The sequence below is a fragment of the Pempheris klunzingeri genome, chromosome 16, assembly GCF_042242105.1.
Source record: "Pempheris klunzingeri isolate RE-2024b chromosome 16, fPemKlu1.hap1, whole genome shotgun sequence".
Taxonomy (NCBI): Eukaryota; Metazoa; Chordata; class Actinopteri; order Acropomatiformes; family Pempheridae; genus Pempheris; species Pempheris klunzingeri.
The window spans coordinates 13,890,399-13,907,095 of record NC_092027.1 but is presented as its reverse complement, the minus strand read 5'-3'; the positions used below and the strand labels follow the sequence as shown (position 1 = coordinate 13,907,095).

The following is a 16,697-nucleotide window of genomic DNA, read 5'->3' as shown; positions in this document are numbered from 1 at the left end:
GTTCAGTTGTATAACTCCGATGTCGAGTCTGCTTTCCTGATTGGACTTGTAATCTGGGATAATTGGCCCCTTTCAGGGACTCAGATTATACCAACACCATCGCTACTGTGCGGCAGCTGTAAAACACATACGCACACACACACACACACACACAGTATGTGAGCAGAAACTCTTTATTTTTTTAAGATAAAAAACAAGCTGTAACAGTTCATCCATCAGCTTTTGTGGTTGTGCAGTCTGTGATTGGCTACTGGAGCAGAATGATCACAGTTATGAACAACATAAAGTTGTTTTATTTAACACTGATCACACATCTGTACCCTGCTGAAAATGTAAAAAATGTACAGTTGGTAAAGAGAAGCGTTGATAGCCATTACAGTATTTCTGTATAACATTAGATATTCATGACTAAATTGGTAAAAATTTCTTATGGACTATGTTGTTTGATCAGATTTGATTGACAGTGTCAGCAAATAAATCAAGCAAATCGGATCGGTGGATGGAAATATATGACAATATATATGAATTATGTAAAAAGTGTTCGTGTAGGTGTTCGTAATAAGAAGCTAATTGAGAAAATATGTTTTTAGGGACTTTAAGAATTTGAGTGTGAAGATAAATTGTTGGTTTCGTGTGTAATTTAACAAGTGTCTTCACATTAAAGTGGAAGTTGACAACTTTTTTCCTTGAACTTATTATAAATGTAAATGTTGTTTGTACAGCTATAAGATAATGACGCCATCTGTGTTTAGATTGGTTACCTATAAGCCTCACTTTCACTATGCAATTCTGTCTGCCAATGAAAGCTTGATTTACAGCGTTGACACACCACAAGGCTGTTGAATGAAAGGCTCTATGGAGAGCTCAACATGCTGCATTTGTAGAGAAACATGCCGTTCAAAAATGCAAAGCAGCCTTAATGTCAGCTAAACAATTTCTCTGCTGTCTGTATTTATGAGCTAGTCAGCAGCAGAGAAGAAAAATCTCCTGCCTGGTCTCATGTGTACCATAATCTGCCAAAGTGCTGAAGGAGTGATAAACACAATTAGGGAGAACCCAAGCCCATCAATCCATTTTCAGATCATCTTTCTGATTGCTGCCTGCTGAGATTTGTCTGGACAGTGCCGAAGGAGAAGCCATCAAACTACGGTCAGCTGTAAGGAGGAGAAATTACTGTTGAGGGAGACAAAAGATGCCAAAGATGCCACTGAAGATTTGGCACTTATTGAAATTAATGAATCCATTGGACAACATGACACCAACCCTGCAAAGTGGCACCGTACAGTCTACATGTGCATTTGTGTCACACTGGACAAGACTGAGGAGAAATATGATAATCAGCATTCTTTCACTACTGAACTCCAGAAGCTAATTTCCAAAGCACTTCGTTTGAGGTTAGTGTGCAGCACATGTCAAGTAACTTCAATAGCTCTTCAAAAAAAGCAACAAAATTTGTATTTTGACTCTTTGCACATATGCAGCCGCCTGAAAGTGAAAGAAGGAAATAAGGAAAATCCTCAGTGTTTGCTGAATTGCTGAAGAAGCAAAAGAAGAGAAGGGGACTTTGGGCTTTCTTGTGCCGAGTCTGGAGGATGATGAAATATGCTGCTCTGCGGTCCCTGGGGACCACTGCGACCAGCCGCTGATACACTCACATATGCACACACAGCAAAATCAAATAAGCCTGATAGTAGCGTTTGAATGAATGAGCCCTACATAGTTGTGCACATACAGTGCTATATAGCACACCCGGGTTACATGATGATGTACAGAGAGAAGAATGGATTATAGGGGGAGGGGAAGTGGAGTAAAGGAGGAGATGGGAAAAGAAAGAGCGGGAGGGCCGAAGCAGGGAGAGAGAGATAGTAAACCAATTACCATAGGACTGGAGAAAGTCTTTCATCCCAAAACTGTCACCACACACACAAATATACACACGTATCTTTTTTCTTCGGCCTCTCTGCTGCATACAAATACAGTATCCACACACACACGGTCAGACATCTCTTTATCACTCACTCACACACATATTCAGAGCTCTCTTCAAACAAATGCACTCTTGATTAAATATTGAGGAGTGCCTGTGGCGAAAACTGAGCACAGATACAATTCCTCTCGTCTCTCGTGGAGCCCTCCATCCATGGAAGACGAAGGAACAAGTGCCAGAGGAAGGGGGAGAGAAGAGGAGGCAAGAACACACTGAGATGTAGGCACAAAGGGAAAGGGAGGATGAAGAGGAGTGGAGAGAGTGAAGTATGGGAGGAGGGATGGGAGAGCTGCGAGAAACCAGCTGGCCAGTGATGAAAAGACAGGAAAGGAGAAACTGTGTGTAGACAAGAAGAAGGAGCAGAGTCAGAAGGGAAGGAAAAGCAAGGAGAGGACTGCCACATTAAAATGAACTAGAAACTATAACACAATATGACAGGTAAGGTCATACATAAAAGAGCAAAAGCAAAGCTCACACTATGAAAGAGCTGATACAGTTCTTTGCACTTTTAAGTAACTGCACTGCCCTTTCGTGCACCACCTTGGTCCAGAGACTTTGACAACTATCGGATGGATTGCTGTGACATTATGTACAAACGTGCATGGTTCCCAGAGGATGAATACCAATGACTGTGGTGATCCCCTGTCTTTTGAGCTAGCGCCATCACCAGAATGAAATTTCAGTTTGTCTGATACTATTTGTCCGATTTTATTATTTATCAGTTTATGGCATTCCCATCAGCCTCGGCTATGCTTTGTGTTTGTGTGTTTGGTGCTAATTAGCAAATGTTAGCATGCTAACACACTAAACTTAGATGGTGAACACCTCTAGCAGTACACTTTCCTAACATCAGCACCACTGTGCGCATGTTAACACACAGACATTAGCATTTAGCTTAAAGCCCCACTGTGTCAAAGTAGAACCACACAGAGCCGATCATATCACTGTAGACTCTCAGTCTTGTTTAAATGACAACATATGTAGTGGAAACTTTTAATGGACTTCAGGGCAATGCTGATCCATTCCTGCTGAGGCAATTAAAAAGCCATTAGATGATAAATACTTCAGATACTCCACAGTAATTCATATATGTACATAAACTCAAACCCAAGTCTAAACACACACTTCCATGTCCACCGATGCCCTCAGGCAATTTATACTCAATGTGAGGGTCATGTATTATTGCTGCAGTGCGTGGGCAAAGCACAGCACAGTCCTTTCCACACTGTTGCCTCCGGATGTCAGTCTCTCTGAAAGGACAGAGAGTACCTCTCATCATAGATGCTGCATGATTGCCATCTAGCAGTGACTGTGGTAAACTGCAGACTGACTACACATTCAATACAATATTATAGTCTTTTTTCTATGTTCCACACCCATCACATTGTTTAGTGCAAACCATAAATACTCTGATACTGATCAGAGTAAAAGGCATGCAACCATGGCCACAGGCACAACCCAGGGTTTTTAAGATCAGACACTGCAGTGCACAAGAGAACACCTGGGGGGCATTCCTCCATTTTTTAGACTTTATTGCAAGAGTGCACAAGTTACATTTCCTGTTGATTACGCACCATAATGTTTGCATTTCGACTTCAACATATATCAATTAGGTTATACCATTATTAAAAGAAACAAAATAAAGACAAATTCATTAATTATCTATTAAAAATTGGGATTATTTATTTTGATGAAAAGATCAACTTGTTGCTTTGATCATCTATATAATCATTTAGTGCATCCAGCCCTGTTAAATGTGCTACCTCTCAAGACTGTACTTCTATACACCACTATGTTACCAGACCCAGACCCCAAAGGGACACAAAAGTCCCTGGTTCACTGCATATTAATTGGTTTTGGTCATTTGACAAATGCAAATTTGTTGGGGAGTTTGCACTGCTGAAGAACAATATCAACTAATGTTGTATTATTTGGTAATTCTGTGGCCCTGTCTTCATTAATAAATTGACCTCAGAATGAACTGCTTTGTAGTGGAGCCTTGTGTCACAATGTAGTTTTAAGAGCTTAATCATTTTAGTTTATAGGGTGTTCACATGATGCTTATTCCTTGTAAAGTTGTGTTTAGTCAAATTGCCACAAACCAACACAGAAGTATTATTCCAGTATAGGATTTCTGGATGCACTGGACATAATGGGAACTTGGGGTCGACATTTGTAATTAGCCATTGCAGGCAATGTTTCAAATAAATGAGCAGGACTATTCTCTGGTAATACTGGAACTTTAGGTTTTTTGCATCAGTGTGGAGAAGTACATTGATTTGTCAGTGTTTGTTAGAGTCACTTCATTAGCCAAAAATAGACGGTCCCATGTGATCATTACTACAAATGGTTTCTCAACTCAGTTCCTGGAAAATGTGCAGTATCATGATGTGTACTGATGTATCCATGATGAAACAGGTTTGTTTAAACTGTGATAGAAGATTCTATCCATATTACCAACATGCCTTTTTCTATATGATTATACATTCAAATTGATACTGGTACCGTTTTCCTGCAACGTTTGCCGTACAACTAGCTGACACTACAACAAAAGCAAAATTAATTTCCCCAAATTAGAGTATCGTTAATATTGAAAGAAGAAAAAGAGGATCCAACTTACTCAGAAGCCAGATTTGCTTCCTCAGGCTGTAATTAAGATGGGGTTGTCTTTGAAGAGATTGGAGGTTATAGGGAAAGACCACATGGGAAGTTTGATGAATCCTACCCTTTCCTTTGGGCAGCCTCTATTAACCAAATAAGCGATACATGACGACAGGCAATATTATGTCTACTATAACTTATGCAAGTAAATAAAACAAACAAGTGAACATAGTCTACTTAATGTGTACATGCAGACACTCAAACCCCAGTGCGGAGTTGGACCAATATGATCCCTCCCTCCTTCTTAGTCTAAGAATTTCAGTGGAAACATGAGAGGAACAAGAACAATAGGAAGACTAGAGGGATGCCAGCAGATGATGGATGCACAAATATGCTGAATAATGTTTCTAAGAATCTACACAGCATAAACAAAGTCAAAGACGTCCACTGGCATATAAATTATAAAGCTCTAATGTTGTAACTAATATGAGGAATGCCTGACTTGTGCGTTTTGACAGATGACAGGGAACTTAAGCAAGCTTTACAAAACCTGTAACAGTTCAGATTTCACTGAGTTTATTAGTGGATGATCTCCTTTCTGCCATGACAGTAAGAGTAGCACTCTCACTGCTGCACCACTGTACAGTGGGTCATACTGTGCCCGCTGCAAAGTTCAAAACACTGTATGTAAGGTGTTTCAGTTCTTCTTCTTTTTCAAGATCTTACCTTGGTGGATTATAACCCTTCACATGGCATTGTGTTATGCAGTTATACAGCACTGGGATAGTTACTACACTCTAGTCTCCAATTTTTTTCTCCTGTTTGCCTCAAAACTGCAACACTAAAGGTCTGTAGATGTTGTTTGTTGGATGATATTATTCAGATGAAATATTTCAACACAGATCAGATTGTTTTAGACGACATCTTGTGTTAGTTCCTCAGAGATCAAACAAACATACAAATATGGAAGGTATGTGTGTTGTGTAGTATATTATAATACAGCAACCCATATGTCTTATCTTCATGCCACCTGGAATTCATACTGTTCATCTTCTGTATTTAAAAAAACAATCTGACCATTTAGTAGTTGCTCTGGAACTTTTAGTCATTTCACACGATCTTCATTAACAGGAGTTGCGTAGTCGCTATGGGAGAATGTAATACTTTCTCAGACCACATTAAGGACTTTTCATCCACTTTGGCTTGAAAGTTGATATTATGTTCAAACGTTTATTCTGGAAAAATGCTGATGGTATAGAGCATGCTGTACGATCAAAAGCTCAGAGCAGCCAATTGGACCTTAAGGTGAGATTGTGTCTTTGACTGCTTTGTAAATTTTAAAACTCAAGTACTTTATTGCTGTGTTTAAAGGTACAACATCCCTTTAACACATGATTATGGTATCATTTGTTACACTTTGTTTTGTTTGAATCATAATCTCATATAAAAAATATCAAATGACAGATATTTTCCACCTGGAAGAAAGTTTGGAACGAATTTCTTTATGCATTTTCTGAGGGCATCACTTTTTGAGAAAAACACACAGTAAGTCATAGTGTGCATTCACTCCAAGCTGCTTAGTGTTAAGCCCCTTTTAAAATGCAAAGTAGAAAAACAGAGAACAGCAAACTTTACAAAGGGATTGTGACACACTCACAATCCCTTTGCCATGCCCTGAGAAGTTACAATAGAGTACAATGTTGTTTTATAAATGTTTATTAGACAGAATAAATGTCGTATTTTAAGGCAGTATTAAGCCCATTGTGAATGGAAGAGACACGCATTGTCAGCAGTTGATGAAGTGTACATTTGTGGTTAACTATACATTAATATAATCACAAAAACTGAAAAGAAGAAATGAGACTCTGAGCTTCTGCCCCCAGCTCACCAGACTTTTTCCGAAACAAAAGAACTGAGCACAACAATCACACATAAATTTAAAACATGAATACGTCTACATAAATCAAAGGTCCGGAACTGGAATAGATGTATTAGTCAAAACTTTGCACGTCCACAAAACCAACTGTGTGTCTGGAGCTCTTCAACAGGGGAGGAGAATGTCCAAGATCGGCACTTCCCAATAACCCCAGACGCTGCCTTGCAACCACTGAGCTATTCTAAAGTCTTAAATTGTCCACTGAAAGTACGAAAACACTCCCCCGTCAAGAGTGGACACAAACCCGTTGTTACAACATCCTCCATAGAGCAGATCCAGCATTAGCTAATATGCAGGGTACTGCTTTTTTTTTTTACCTAGTTTGGGAGTTCTCCAGTTTGATTTCCCATGAGCAATCACAACAGACAGGGGGAAAGTAGCATATCAAAAATAGTAGCAGGGAGAATTATTAAGAATTGAATATTTCTCACGAAGCCTGCGGGGTAAAGCACTAGTGATCACATATGATGCAATGCTGAATTAATATTTCAAATGAGACTATGAAGAAAAAAAGGTGTGAAACATGCTATCTTTCTTATTCACCTGTTTCCTTACATTCTCTTTTAAATGGTTACAAGAAAACACAGTGTGTGCGTAATAAGCATAAAATACAAATGAAGCACAAAGTTCATATGCAGGTTAGGGTTAAGTTATGAGCCTCGTATCCCAGCCAAGTTTTACAAATTGATGACGCACTGTAGAATATCCTGGATACCGACATGCTTTTTTTCAATCAGGGAAGTTGAACTCATGAACCACAAAACAAAAGTCAAAGACACAAGTAAAAGATATAGTTTTCATATATTCTTGACACAATCTCACAGGGAGAAGGAAAATGGAAGAAATCCTCAGTAGTAGCAGTAAAAGTAGTCACAACACAAGAGACAAGAGGAAAACCATTAAGGACCACAAAAATAACATATTTTCAACTTGATAAGAAAGATGTTATTGCGTGCATGTACACTGACTAATTCCCGTGTAAGGAAACTCAAACTATTCTGAGGTGTCTCTAAAAGGAGTCATGTCTGGAATACATGATAACAATTGATTCAGTGATAAACAAAATAAACACGCTGTAAACGGGAATGAAAACACACTCACGAATTTACGTCTATTATCACCGCAGGGAGAGCATTCCAGGAAAGGGAGGGAGAAGAGAAACCTTTCGGCTGCTCGCAGCGTCACCAGGAAGAAGCAGTCAGAGCTTAACAATAAGGGGGTGCATGGTGGTAAATGGTACAGTCATATGCTCCTTTATGTAGTAAACCTTATCAAAACCACCTCAAAATTATATTTGTCATGAACTGCGAATGTACCATACTACTGTTGAGACTGGTGGGAATATCATTCTCTCTTGGACATAAACCAAAGTACCTGACAAATTAACAAATTTGACCTAATGATGGTGCTGGATGAAAAGGTCAGGGATCACCAAAGATTTTATAGTTCATCCTCAGAGGAACAAGAATGTCAGTGCCAAATTTTACAGCATTTAATACATTTAACGAGGTATTTGGCAAAATATCCAGTAACTGGGACACAAGACCTTTAAGTTGGCTGTTTATTCATTTCACAGATAGCCAAAAGAAGCATTTATATGGGTAAAATATCAGTAGGCTTGGCATTGTGCCTTGTGGTGTCCCAAGATTTGCTCTGTGAAAGATGTAACATGGGAAGTAGAATTTTTTTGCAATTCAAGAATAAAGCTGGCATTTCGAGATTAAAATCAAACCTTTTTAAAGGCCAGCAGTTTTAATTATTCTTAAAACTTGGACTTTGATCTTAAAATGTCAAGTTTGTTCTCGACATTTCGACTTTTTATTCCCGAAATGCAAAACAATCCTCCAATTTTTTCCTTTATGCCTGCATGGCCCTAATACTCTTCAGTACAGGTAAAGCTTTCCTGAGATATTTCATTCTTTTGGACATGGTATGAGGCACAGTAACTGGCTGTCCTCTAATGAAGACAGAAAACATTGAGTGGTTTGACTCTTGTTTTCTGAGCCTCACTGGATTCAGCAGGCCAGTAAATGCTTCCATATTTTAGCTCATGGCTCTTACATGTACAATATATGTAATATATTAACCAAGCACACTGACCATGACTCCTCGTTAAGAAATCGAAGTGTCTCAATAGTTCCTCTTTCTTGGTAACTCAGATGCAGGATTGTCATTGCCATTGTTTGACTTTCACTAATAAAGAGGGAAAAATACACGATTTAAGATACTTTAACAGTTGATGTAAGTAGATGTGAAAACTCAAATTGTGGAAATGTAAATTGTGAGTAATTTAACCTAAGTAAGTTATAAAAGTGTCATTTCAATAGAGAAAAAAATCCATTAATAGGATGTTGAATATGAAATCCAAATCTAGTGGATGTAAAAATCCTACAGTAAAATACTCTAGTGTAATATAAAATACACAGATTGTATGGGCACACATGGATGATGCCCTGGGGAAGGCAAGTGTACTAAAAAGATTTGATGTTCTCAAGGAACCAACTTTTTTTAAATGAGTTAAATGAAAATGATTATTGATGATAAGAGTTTTTTGGCTTTTTCATTTTACAGAAAGCTACAAACTGGTGATTTTATTATTGTTTTTAAAACATTGGTGGCACAAAGGTGATTTCTTTAGAAGGTGGCATACAAAAGGTGATCATATTTCTGATCACCATCAGTTTATTATTGTAACCAGATTCAAATCCATTGTAACTAAGATATGATCATACAGACTGTGATCAGGATGACACTTTGAAAAGCACTACGTGGCTCTTTCAGCCCTTCACACAACCTGATAAGGTCTATAACAAACTCATAATCTAGTTTCATGAATAATATTGGAACAGGAATATGACACAACATCAGAGCGAGGAAACAACAAACCATTGATTCCACTAATTCACTAATCAAACTTATATATGATTATATGCACATGTTCCCTACATAATAATAAAAAGACCTATTTGATGACACAGAGATCATTGATCATTTGGTCATTTCAGATGGTCCTGTGAGTGGAAGAACATCTTACTTTATACACGTACTGCTAACACTGGGGAAGAAAGTGTACAGAAAGTTGACAGGGACATGCAACTAATCCCTCAGTGTGTCATTAGAATAATAATAAAAAAGCACCGTTGGACTTCTCGTCACCGGATGCTGTTTATTTATTGACTATAAACCATTAAACCAAAGCCCATTTGGGGTACCGCTATGCAAATATGTAGTTTGGGTGGATTTTCCCTTTAAATTATTCGGCTAATGCATAATTGGGATTTTTTTCAGAGTTGTGTCAATGCTCTCTCTCTCTCTCTCTCTCTGTTATTATTCCAATCCATTAAATAATTATCAATTGAGAACTTCATCCTTTAACAGAATATAACCAAAACAGCTCCTTCATTATTCATTAAATCCATTAAAGTCATTCCTTCCACCAAAATTAATCAAAATCACCTTCTTGAACCGCCTACGGATGCCGGACCGGATGCTTGACGCAAAATTTCATTCCGTGCCTGGTTGCAGGGAAGCATTGGGAAATCCCTCCGGTCTGAAGAATATAAAATGACAGCCCATCGCGAAGACGGTGCAACTCCTCTCGGCCCTGACAGCCCTCAGCATCAGTGGAAAGTCAACAAGTGCTTCCCAGCAGCGCAACATGCCCTCCAAACTTGGTAAGTGATTTGCTGCCAGTGGTGCGTGCGTTTCTTCCTCTTTTCATTCATTCAGTCATTCATGCTTTTCCTCCCCGCAAAGACGCGTCTCTGCTCTCTGCGCTCATGCTGGCGGCCCTGCTGCTGTGCGCTCTCGGAGCTCCGCTGGAAGATGCGCCCGCCGACAATCCGGCAGGTGACCCCTCAGGTGAGGGGGAGGAGACTCCCTCTGACCTTGTGAGCGCCTTTTCGGTCTGGACACGTTTACTTGGCGCAACGGGAGGCCACCAGGCAGAGGTAAGCCTGTCCTTAACTGTTGCCATGTTGTTATTGTCATGTGATGTGCAAAAATATGTGCTGAGGTTTTTTTACCGGTCCCACACTGCACTCCACATGAGTACAGTCTGGTGTCGCATGTTTTTTTCTCCTCCCCTCTCTCTCCTCTTGTTTTTTCTCCCCCCACTTTCCCCACCACTGTAAAAATGGAATTTCCCCCCTTGGGGGATCAATAAAGGTGAATTGATTGATTGATTGATTGATTGATTTTAGGGTCATCTTTTGAAGCTTTAGTTGGGCTGAACGTGTGTTAAGTAAAAGTCCTCACCTCCATCATTTGTCTTTGATCATTTCTTCTATCAGTTTGAAAGGGAATTCCACCATCAGATAAAATACAATTCCCTGCAGCCCAACAACATCCCTTCACTTCCAGCAAACTGCCCCAAGTCCAACTTCAGCAAGGTACGCCTCCTCTTCTGTTATCCTATCACAGCGATGACAGAAACTGGGTGATGGGCTTCATTTTAAAACTACCTGTGGTCTTCTCTCCGCTCTCCAGGAGGCTTATCTCCACAGGCTTATCGAGGGCCTGCTCCGTTACATGGTTCTTCTTAAGTATGTGGAGAAGGAATACCCCAGCAGCCTGATCCCCTCACAGGCCAGATCCAGCAGCGGCTGCCTGATCAGCATGGTCAAAGACAAGGTAGGTCTGAGGTGCTTCCTACTTGGCTTCAATTTTGTAAAAGTGGTGGCCTCATGCCTCGCCACTATCTTTGTCTAATTGCTTGCGATCTGACTCCCTTTATCATAATCTTTATTATAGCCAGTGGTGGAGGAAGTATGTAGACCCTTAACTTAAGTAAAAGTAGAAATACCACACACTAAAAATACTCAAATTCAAGTGAAAGTCCTGCATTCAAACTTTTACTCAAATAAAAGTGCATCAGCAAAATGGACTTAAAATATCAAAAGGTAAAAGTATTATGGCCTATCACTGTTACATTAAATATCACATTAACTCTCATTAAACTAAACATTATGTGAGTGTAAGTTGTGTTTTACTGCTCTAACTGGCCCAGATGGAATTAATTTCACCTACTTTGTATACTTTTGGGTAGTTCAACAACAGCAGTGCTTTATATTTTATAGGCTCCACAGGAGTTTTGGACATAGTCTGCAAAGTAACAAGTAACTATGGCGGTAGATAATGTAGATTAATGTAGATAAGTAAAAATTACAGTATTTCTTTCAGAAATGTAGTGCAGTGGAAGTTGCACAAAATGGAAATACCCAAAGCACCTCAAAATTGTACTTAAGCCCAGTACTTGAGTAAATGTGCTACATTCTACCACTAGTTTTAGCTCATTTATCAAACGTCCAATATTGAATTTCATTTGCGCACGTCTATATTTTCCTTCCATTTCTGATCATGCCTTAGTGTGCAATTACTTGGTAATGGACTGAATCACACCCAGGGTGTCTTCTTGTGATGCAGCACTGCTTAGTCATATCATATCACTGTCACTTCTGTCCCACAGATGAGGAACCCTGGACGGGTCACGGCACTGACCAGCAGCCAGGAGGAGCAGCTGCTGAAGACCCTCGACAGCCCCAACACTTTCGAGAGAATGATGACTGCACACAGAATCTTGTACCACCTCCACTTCTTCATCCTCGATTGCAAAAGAGAGATTTCTAAAAAGGAAAAAGCCCGCAGCAGTATGGCCAAGCAAACACTGTTATGACAGCCTTCAGTTTCTTACCAAAGGTCTGAAAGTAATACAAACCAGTGATGAAGGAATACCTCTGGGAAACATGGTGACGTTAAGGGGGATCTCGTGAACAGTGTACTAACTGCGGGTACCGTAAAGTGGGTCCATAGCAATTTATGATTGTGTAAATCTTACAGGGCTCTGGGCTTGAATTACCCACTATTGCGCAACTTATTTAATCTATTTATATTTGATGGAAAATGTTATTTATTAGTCGCAGGAAAATCCATGGTTGTGGGTTTCTTGCACTAAAAATGCAGTTTGTGCTTGATTTTTGTTCCTCTCTGGATTGTGATGATATTACTTGAGGAGCAATAATTGTATCATGTATTTTTATATACAATGATTTTATACTTACAGTTCTGTTAACTGCTATTTATTTACGATTATTATTGAATTGAACTTGCTGTTAATTTAATTCAAAAGCAACAAGCTAACCAATCAGTGTGGAAAATATATTTTGAACGCAAGCAGAAAAATAAAGAAAAAAAAAAAAGTGTTGCATAGATAAGAAGTGTGTCTCTTCATTCCAACAGTTATCACACATTTGCTAATGCAGGGTTGACTCATTTTGTGACAGTTTTTTCCCATAATGAAACTTGCAGATTTCAGTCTCCGTGTGCGTGGATGTTTGACAGTGCACGGAAAATATGACAAACTATAAAGAAAAAGAGATAAAAGCAAAATGTGTGAAGAGCAGTGCAGACTTTGAAACTCTGAAACATGGACTATAACAAATCACTAAGACATACACTGATCAATCATACATGAATTTTCCATATGATTTTTTAATAATCGACTATCACCCAGTTTTGACTGCGTCATAAGAATCAACATGACTCCTGGAAAGAGGTGAGTTTCTTTGTGAATTTATTTTCATAAACTTTAACTTAGAAATAAAAAGAGGAAAAACATGGAACAAATGGTATATCCAACCGTCACTGTCAAACAAACTCAACAAAATACAGACAGTCCAGTCAAGACGAGTCCTTTTTAGAGACAAAGTCTTGATTCCAGCTTCTATCCATGTAGCCCACTATCTCCACACATGTACTGTATATGTGGCCATCAACAGTATGGCTGCAGGTAACATTCATTCATTACTTCTCAGACATTGGACACTATGCTTTATGGAGAGGAAAGTGAAAAATAATGTCCATATCCTGGATTTCTAACGACAGGTCCCATGGTCCTGATAAGATGGAGGGGACTGGCTGTGTGGAGATGTTCCTTAGCCCCATAGCAAACTAGGGAAAAAGAAAAATAAAGGTTCAAACAGACTCCAGAAACTCCACAGATGGTTTGCAGAGCCCTTGAACTAGTTTATCATCGCTATAAAGTGATTATTATTACATAGAGTTTCAAATGTTTAGGAAAGATGCACTCATTTCTAAATTAACAGAGTGTAGTGTTGCTACAAAGTAAGAAAATGTGTTTATTACATCTCTATCATTATCATGACGATTTTTTTAGCAAAAAGGAGGAAATCTAAACTAGTTGTTCTCTTTTTTGAAGCCAGGAATATAACTCCTTCATTATGGAGGGTATTTACAGAAATAAACTTGACATGAACCTGCCGTACATGATTATTCTTGTAATATATGTGCTAAAGGCGGAAAAGCAGCTTGTGGATGTCTGTAGGTAACTTTATTTTCTATGTGAACAAAACATAGCAAAACATCGTGCTAGATGCTGAGCCAGCAGCAGAATAATTCTCAATCACAAATTATGGAAAATAATGGCTGCCAGCCCAACTATTTCATAACCAAAGGAAAAAAGTCCCTGTGATGTATAGGAGTGAAACCTCCTTTTTAGCGTCACTGTTTGCTGCTTCTGAAGTGACATTTATGATTTGACATGATTTTACCTCAAGACTGTGGGTTCAGGCATTCCTGGATCTGCTCCTCGTTTGAAGCCTGTAAATCAAAACCATAAAGAAGAGTTGAAGCACACTGGTTTGGATTTGAGAAAGGTGCCCAGAAATCTGTGACACAGAGAAAATACAATAGAGATAATACAAAGCAACTCACAGAACATCAACAAGCATATAAACTATAGAGTATGCCCCCCCCCCCCCAGCTCGAGGTAAAACACATATTTACATTTGTGAAATGCCTATGCACTTGAAAAGATACAGCCAACATTGTTCTAGTCTATTAGGTGGATCATTTTGCCTTTGAGTGACCTAGTAAGTGCACCGCTGTGAATCATTTGTCAGCAGATTAAAGTTCGCAATTGCAAAACACTGCAATTGTATTAAAAAACATCACTGCATCAAGAAGCTCTGACGCCCTCCGAGGTCTTGCAGATTCTCAGTTTTGTCGGATACAAGGAGAGGGCTTTAGTAACTACACCTGAAATGTAGTAAGCAGCAGATCTGACTCACTGCTGCTGCATATCACACACACACACATGTGCACGCACGCACACACACACACATATGCACGCACGCACACACACACACATGCACACAGAAATGAAAGATAAACATATTCATTTCCCCAATATGTTTTCTAGTTTCATCAACAGGTCAGGGGCAGATTCAACCATTACGCAATTCTAACGGATTAACTGATTCTCAAGAAAAGTAGATTCCTAGAAGGCTAAATTTAGCCTGAACTTAACTACTCCTTTAAACTAGAGTTACAACTACTTCCTTCTGATTCATCAATTATTTTTACGGCACATAATGCCAGAAAAAACGTTGGAAAAAGTTCATGTTAATTGAAATAGTATAAATCGTCAACACTCCACATCAGAAAAGCTGAAACCTACAAATGTTCGGCATCATTTAACCGACTGTTTGTTTCAATATTAACAGAGAGAGTTATTATCACATACGCAATATATGAAAATGAGTTGGTCGAGAGAGCTGCAGGGAGTGAGATCGAGAGGGGAGAAAGTGTGACATCAGCAGTGGTGTTTCCAAAATGCTGAAGTCAAAAAAGACTCAGAGGGCAACCCCATCGGCTGAGGTCACATGTGAAAAAAATAAAAAGCTTCACTTCTCCAAACCATTACCACGAATTTCAGTACCCCAGATATTCACTAAAATACACGTGAATACACTTTGAACCGAACACAGAGGACTCATTGCTCGAGGACATCACACACAATAGTTTTTGATCCAAGCAGATGGGAACTAGTACAATCCTGAATCCATCATAGATCACATACCAGCATTTCATCTGAAAATCTTAAATAATCACCGGGTAAATATCTGTGAAGGCTTGCTTTCATAACAACATGTTGGACTGTTTCATTATTCATTTCATTAAATATAAAATGCGCTACATGCCACGCATTACATTATCTCTCCAGAGGGGGCAATTAAAAGTCAACTAGTTGCCTCCTCGGACCCATAAATGCTAAAGCTGAATGCTACAAAACCAATTCAGTTAATGGTTTTGCTAATGAAACTAATTCAAGAACAGAAGCCTTGCTGTCTTATTGTTCTTATAAAGGCTGATAATGATTAGTGCAAAGTTACTGCTTCACCAACCCTGATAATTACATATATATATATATATATATATATATATATATGTGTGTGTGTGTGTGTGTGTGTATATTAGCTCACAGTTGGAAGCTAATGTGCTAAGCTAAGTGGCTAACGTCAGCTAGGCATGTCTCCTCAGCCCGCCGTGTTCCCGCTGCTCCTGTTCGGATACTGACCGAGGTACAGCACGGTTGGGATGAAACCCCATCGGATGACAAACTGGCCGCACTGGAACAGCTGCTGCAGCCGCTGCTTGGTTTCTTTGCTCAGTTTAGCCATGTGTGTTTATCCCGGACAGCGAGGAGGAGGAGGAGGATGAGGAGGAAGCTGCTGCTACCAAGGGCAAGGTAAGAGGAAGTGACGTAGGAGACCCGGTAGTTAGCTGTCCATCTGTCATAGGTCGCCATCTTGTGGACAGACATGTAGGTGCATCACATTGTGAATTTAATATATGATATTACAGCTCCAAACTCATTTCAGAAATTTTAATCATATTTATCATTGTACTGAATTCAGGACACAACTTAATTTGAAAAATGAAAAATTAGGTGTATTTTATGTTACTGTGACATTACAGCATACTTTCTGTTGTCAAGAAATGTTATGGAAATTTTTCAACCTTGGATATCTGTAGGGGAACCTCAGTCATCTCATATAAATTATCATGACATAAAACTGGGAGTTTTTATACAAGAAATACAAGACAAAGTTAAATGTTTTTTGCCAAGATGTCGTTATTCATATTAGATGACTGGTGTTTTTTTTGTAGTTTAATTTTGAGAAAGCAATAAAATGCATTAAATCTATTTACATGTTCTTAAACTAGAAATCTCAAATACGCTGTATATGCAATACATATTTCTCAATACAGTCTTTTTCAGTTCAAAACCCATTTCTAATCGAGCCTTTTCAATATCTTCAAGTACAGCGGAAACTTTGCCTCAAAATAATTATCCCAACTCAGTCTCCACTT

The 16,697-nt window shown here is 39.0% G+C and overlaps 2 protein-coding genes across 2 annotated transcripts; one reads left to right on the top strand and one right to left on the bottom strand.

Moving 5' to 3' along the window:
- Positions 1–10,182: 10,182 nt before the first annotated feature.
- Positions 10,183–12,409, top strand: il6 (interleukin 6 (interferon, beta 2)). Its single transcript, XM_070847015.1, has 5 exons — positions 10,183–10,198; positions 10,281–10,474; positions 10,817–10,915; positions 11,013–11,156; positions 11,992–12,409. The coding sequence occupies exons 1-5, from the start codon at positions 10,183–10,185 to the stop codon at positions 12,196–12,198; spliced, it is 660 nt and encodes a 219-aa protein (XP_070703116.1). The 3' UTR covers positions 12,199–12,409.
- A 669-nt stretch (positions 12,410–13,078) lies between these two features.
- On the bottom strand, positions 13,079–16,066 carry tomm7 (translocase of outer mitochondrial membrane 7 homolog (yeast)). The gene is made up of 3 exons (XM_070846754.1): positions 15,901–16,066; positions 14,093–14,141; positions 13,079–13,472 (listed from the first exon to the last, which is right to left on the bottom strand). Exons 1-3 carry the CDS (start codon positions 16,001–16,003, stop codon positions 13,457–13,459), a joined length of 168 nt encoding a protein of 55 aa, XP_070702855.1. The 5' UTR covers positions 16,004–16,066; the 3' UTR covers positions 13,079–13,456.
- Positions 16,067–16,697: the final 631 nt, after the last annotated feature.

Bases quoted from the DNA above. Each gene is read 5' to 3' on its own strand.
- tomm7 (XM_070846754.1), bottom strand. From the start codon at position 16,003: ATGGCTAAACTGAGCAAAGAAACCAAGCAGCGGCTGCAGCAGCTGTTC. The intron at 14,142-15,900 runs GTCAGTATCCGA...TTTGATTTACAG, and splicing joins CCCAACCGTGCTGTACCTCG to GCTTCAAACGAGGAGCAGAT.
- il6 (XM_070847015.1), top strand. The intron at 10,475-10,816 runs GTAAGCCTGTCC...TTCTTCTATCAG, and splicing joins CGGGAGGCCACCAGGCAGAG to TTTGAAAGGGAATTCCACCA. The intron at 10,916-11,012 runs GTACGCCTCCTC...TCCGCTCTCCAG, and splicing joins CCAAGTCCAACTTCAGCAAG to GAGGCTTATCTCCACAGGCT.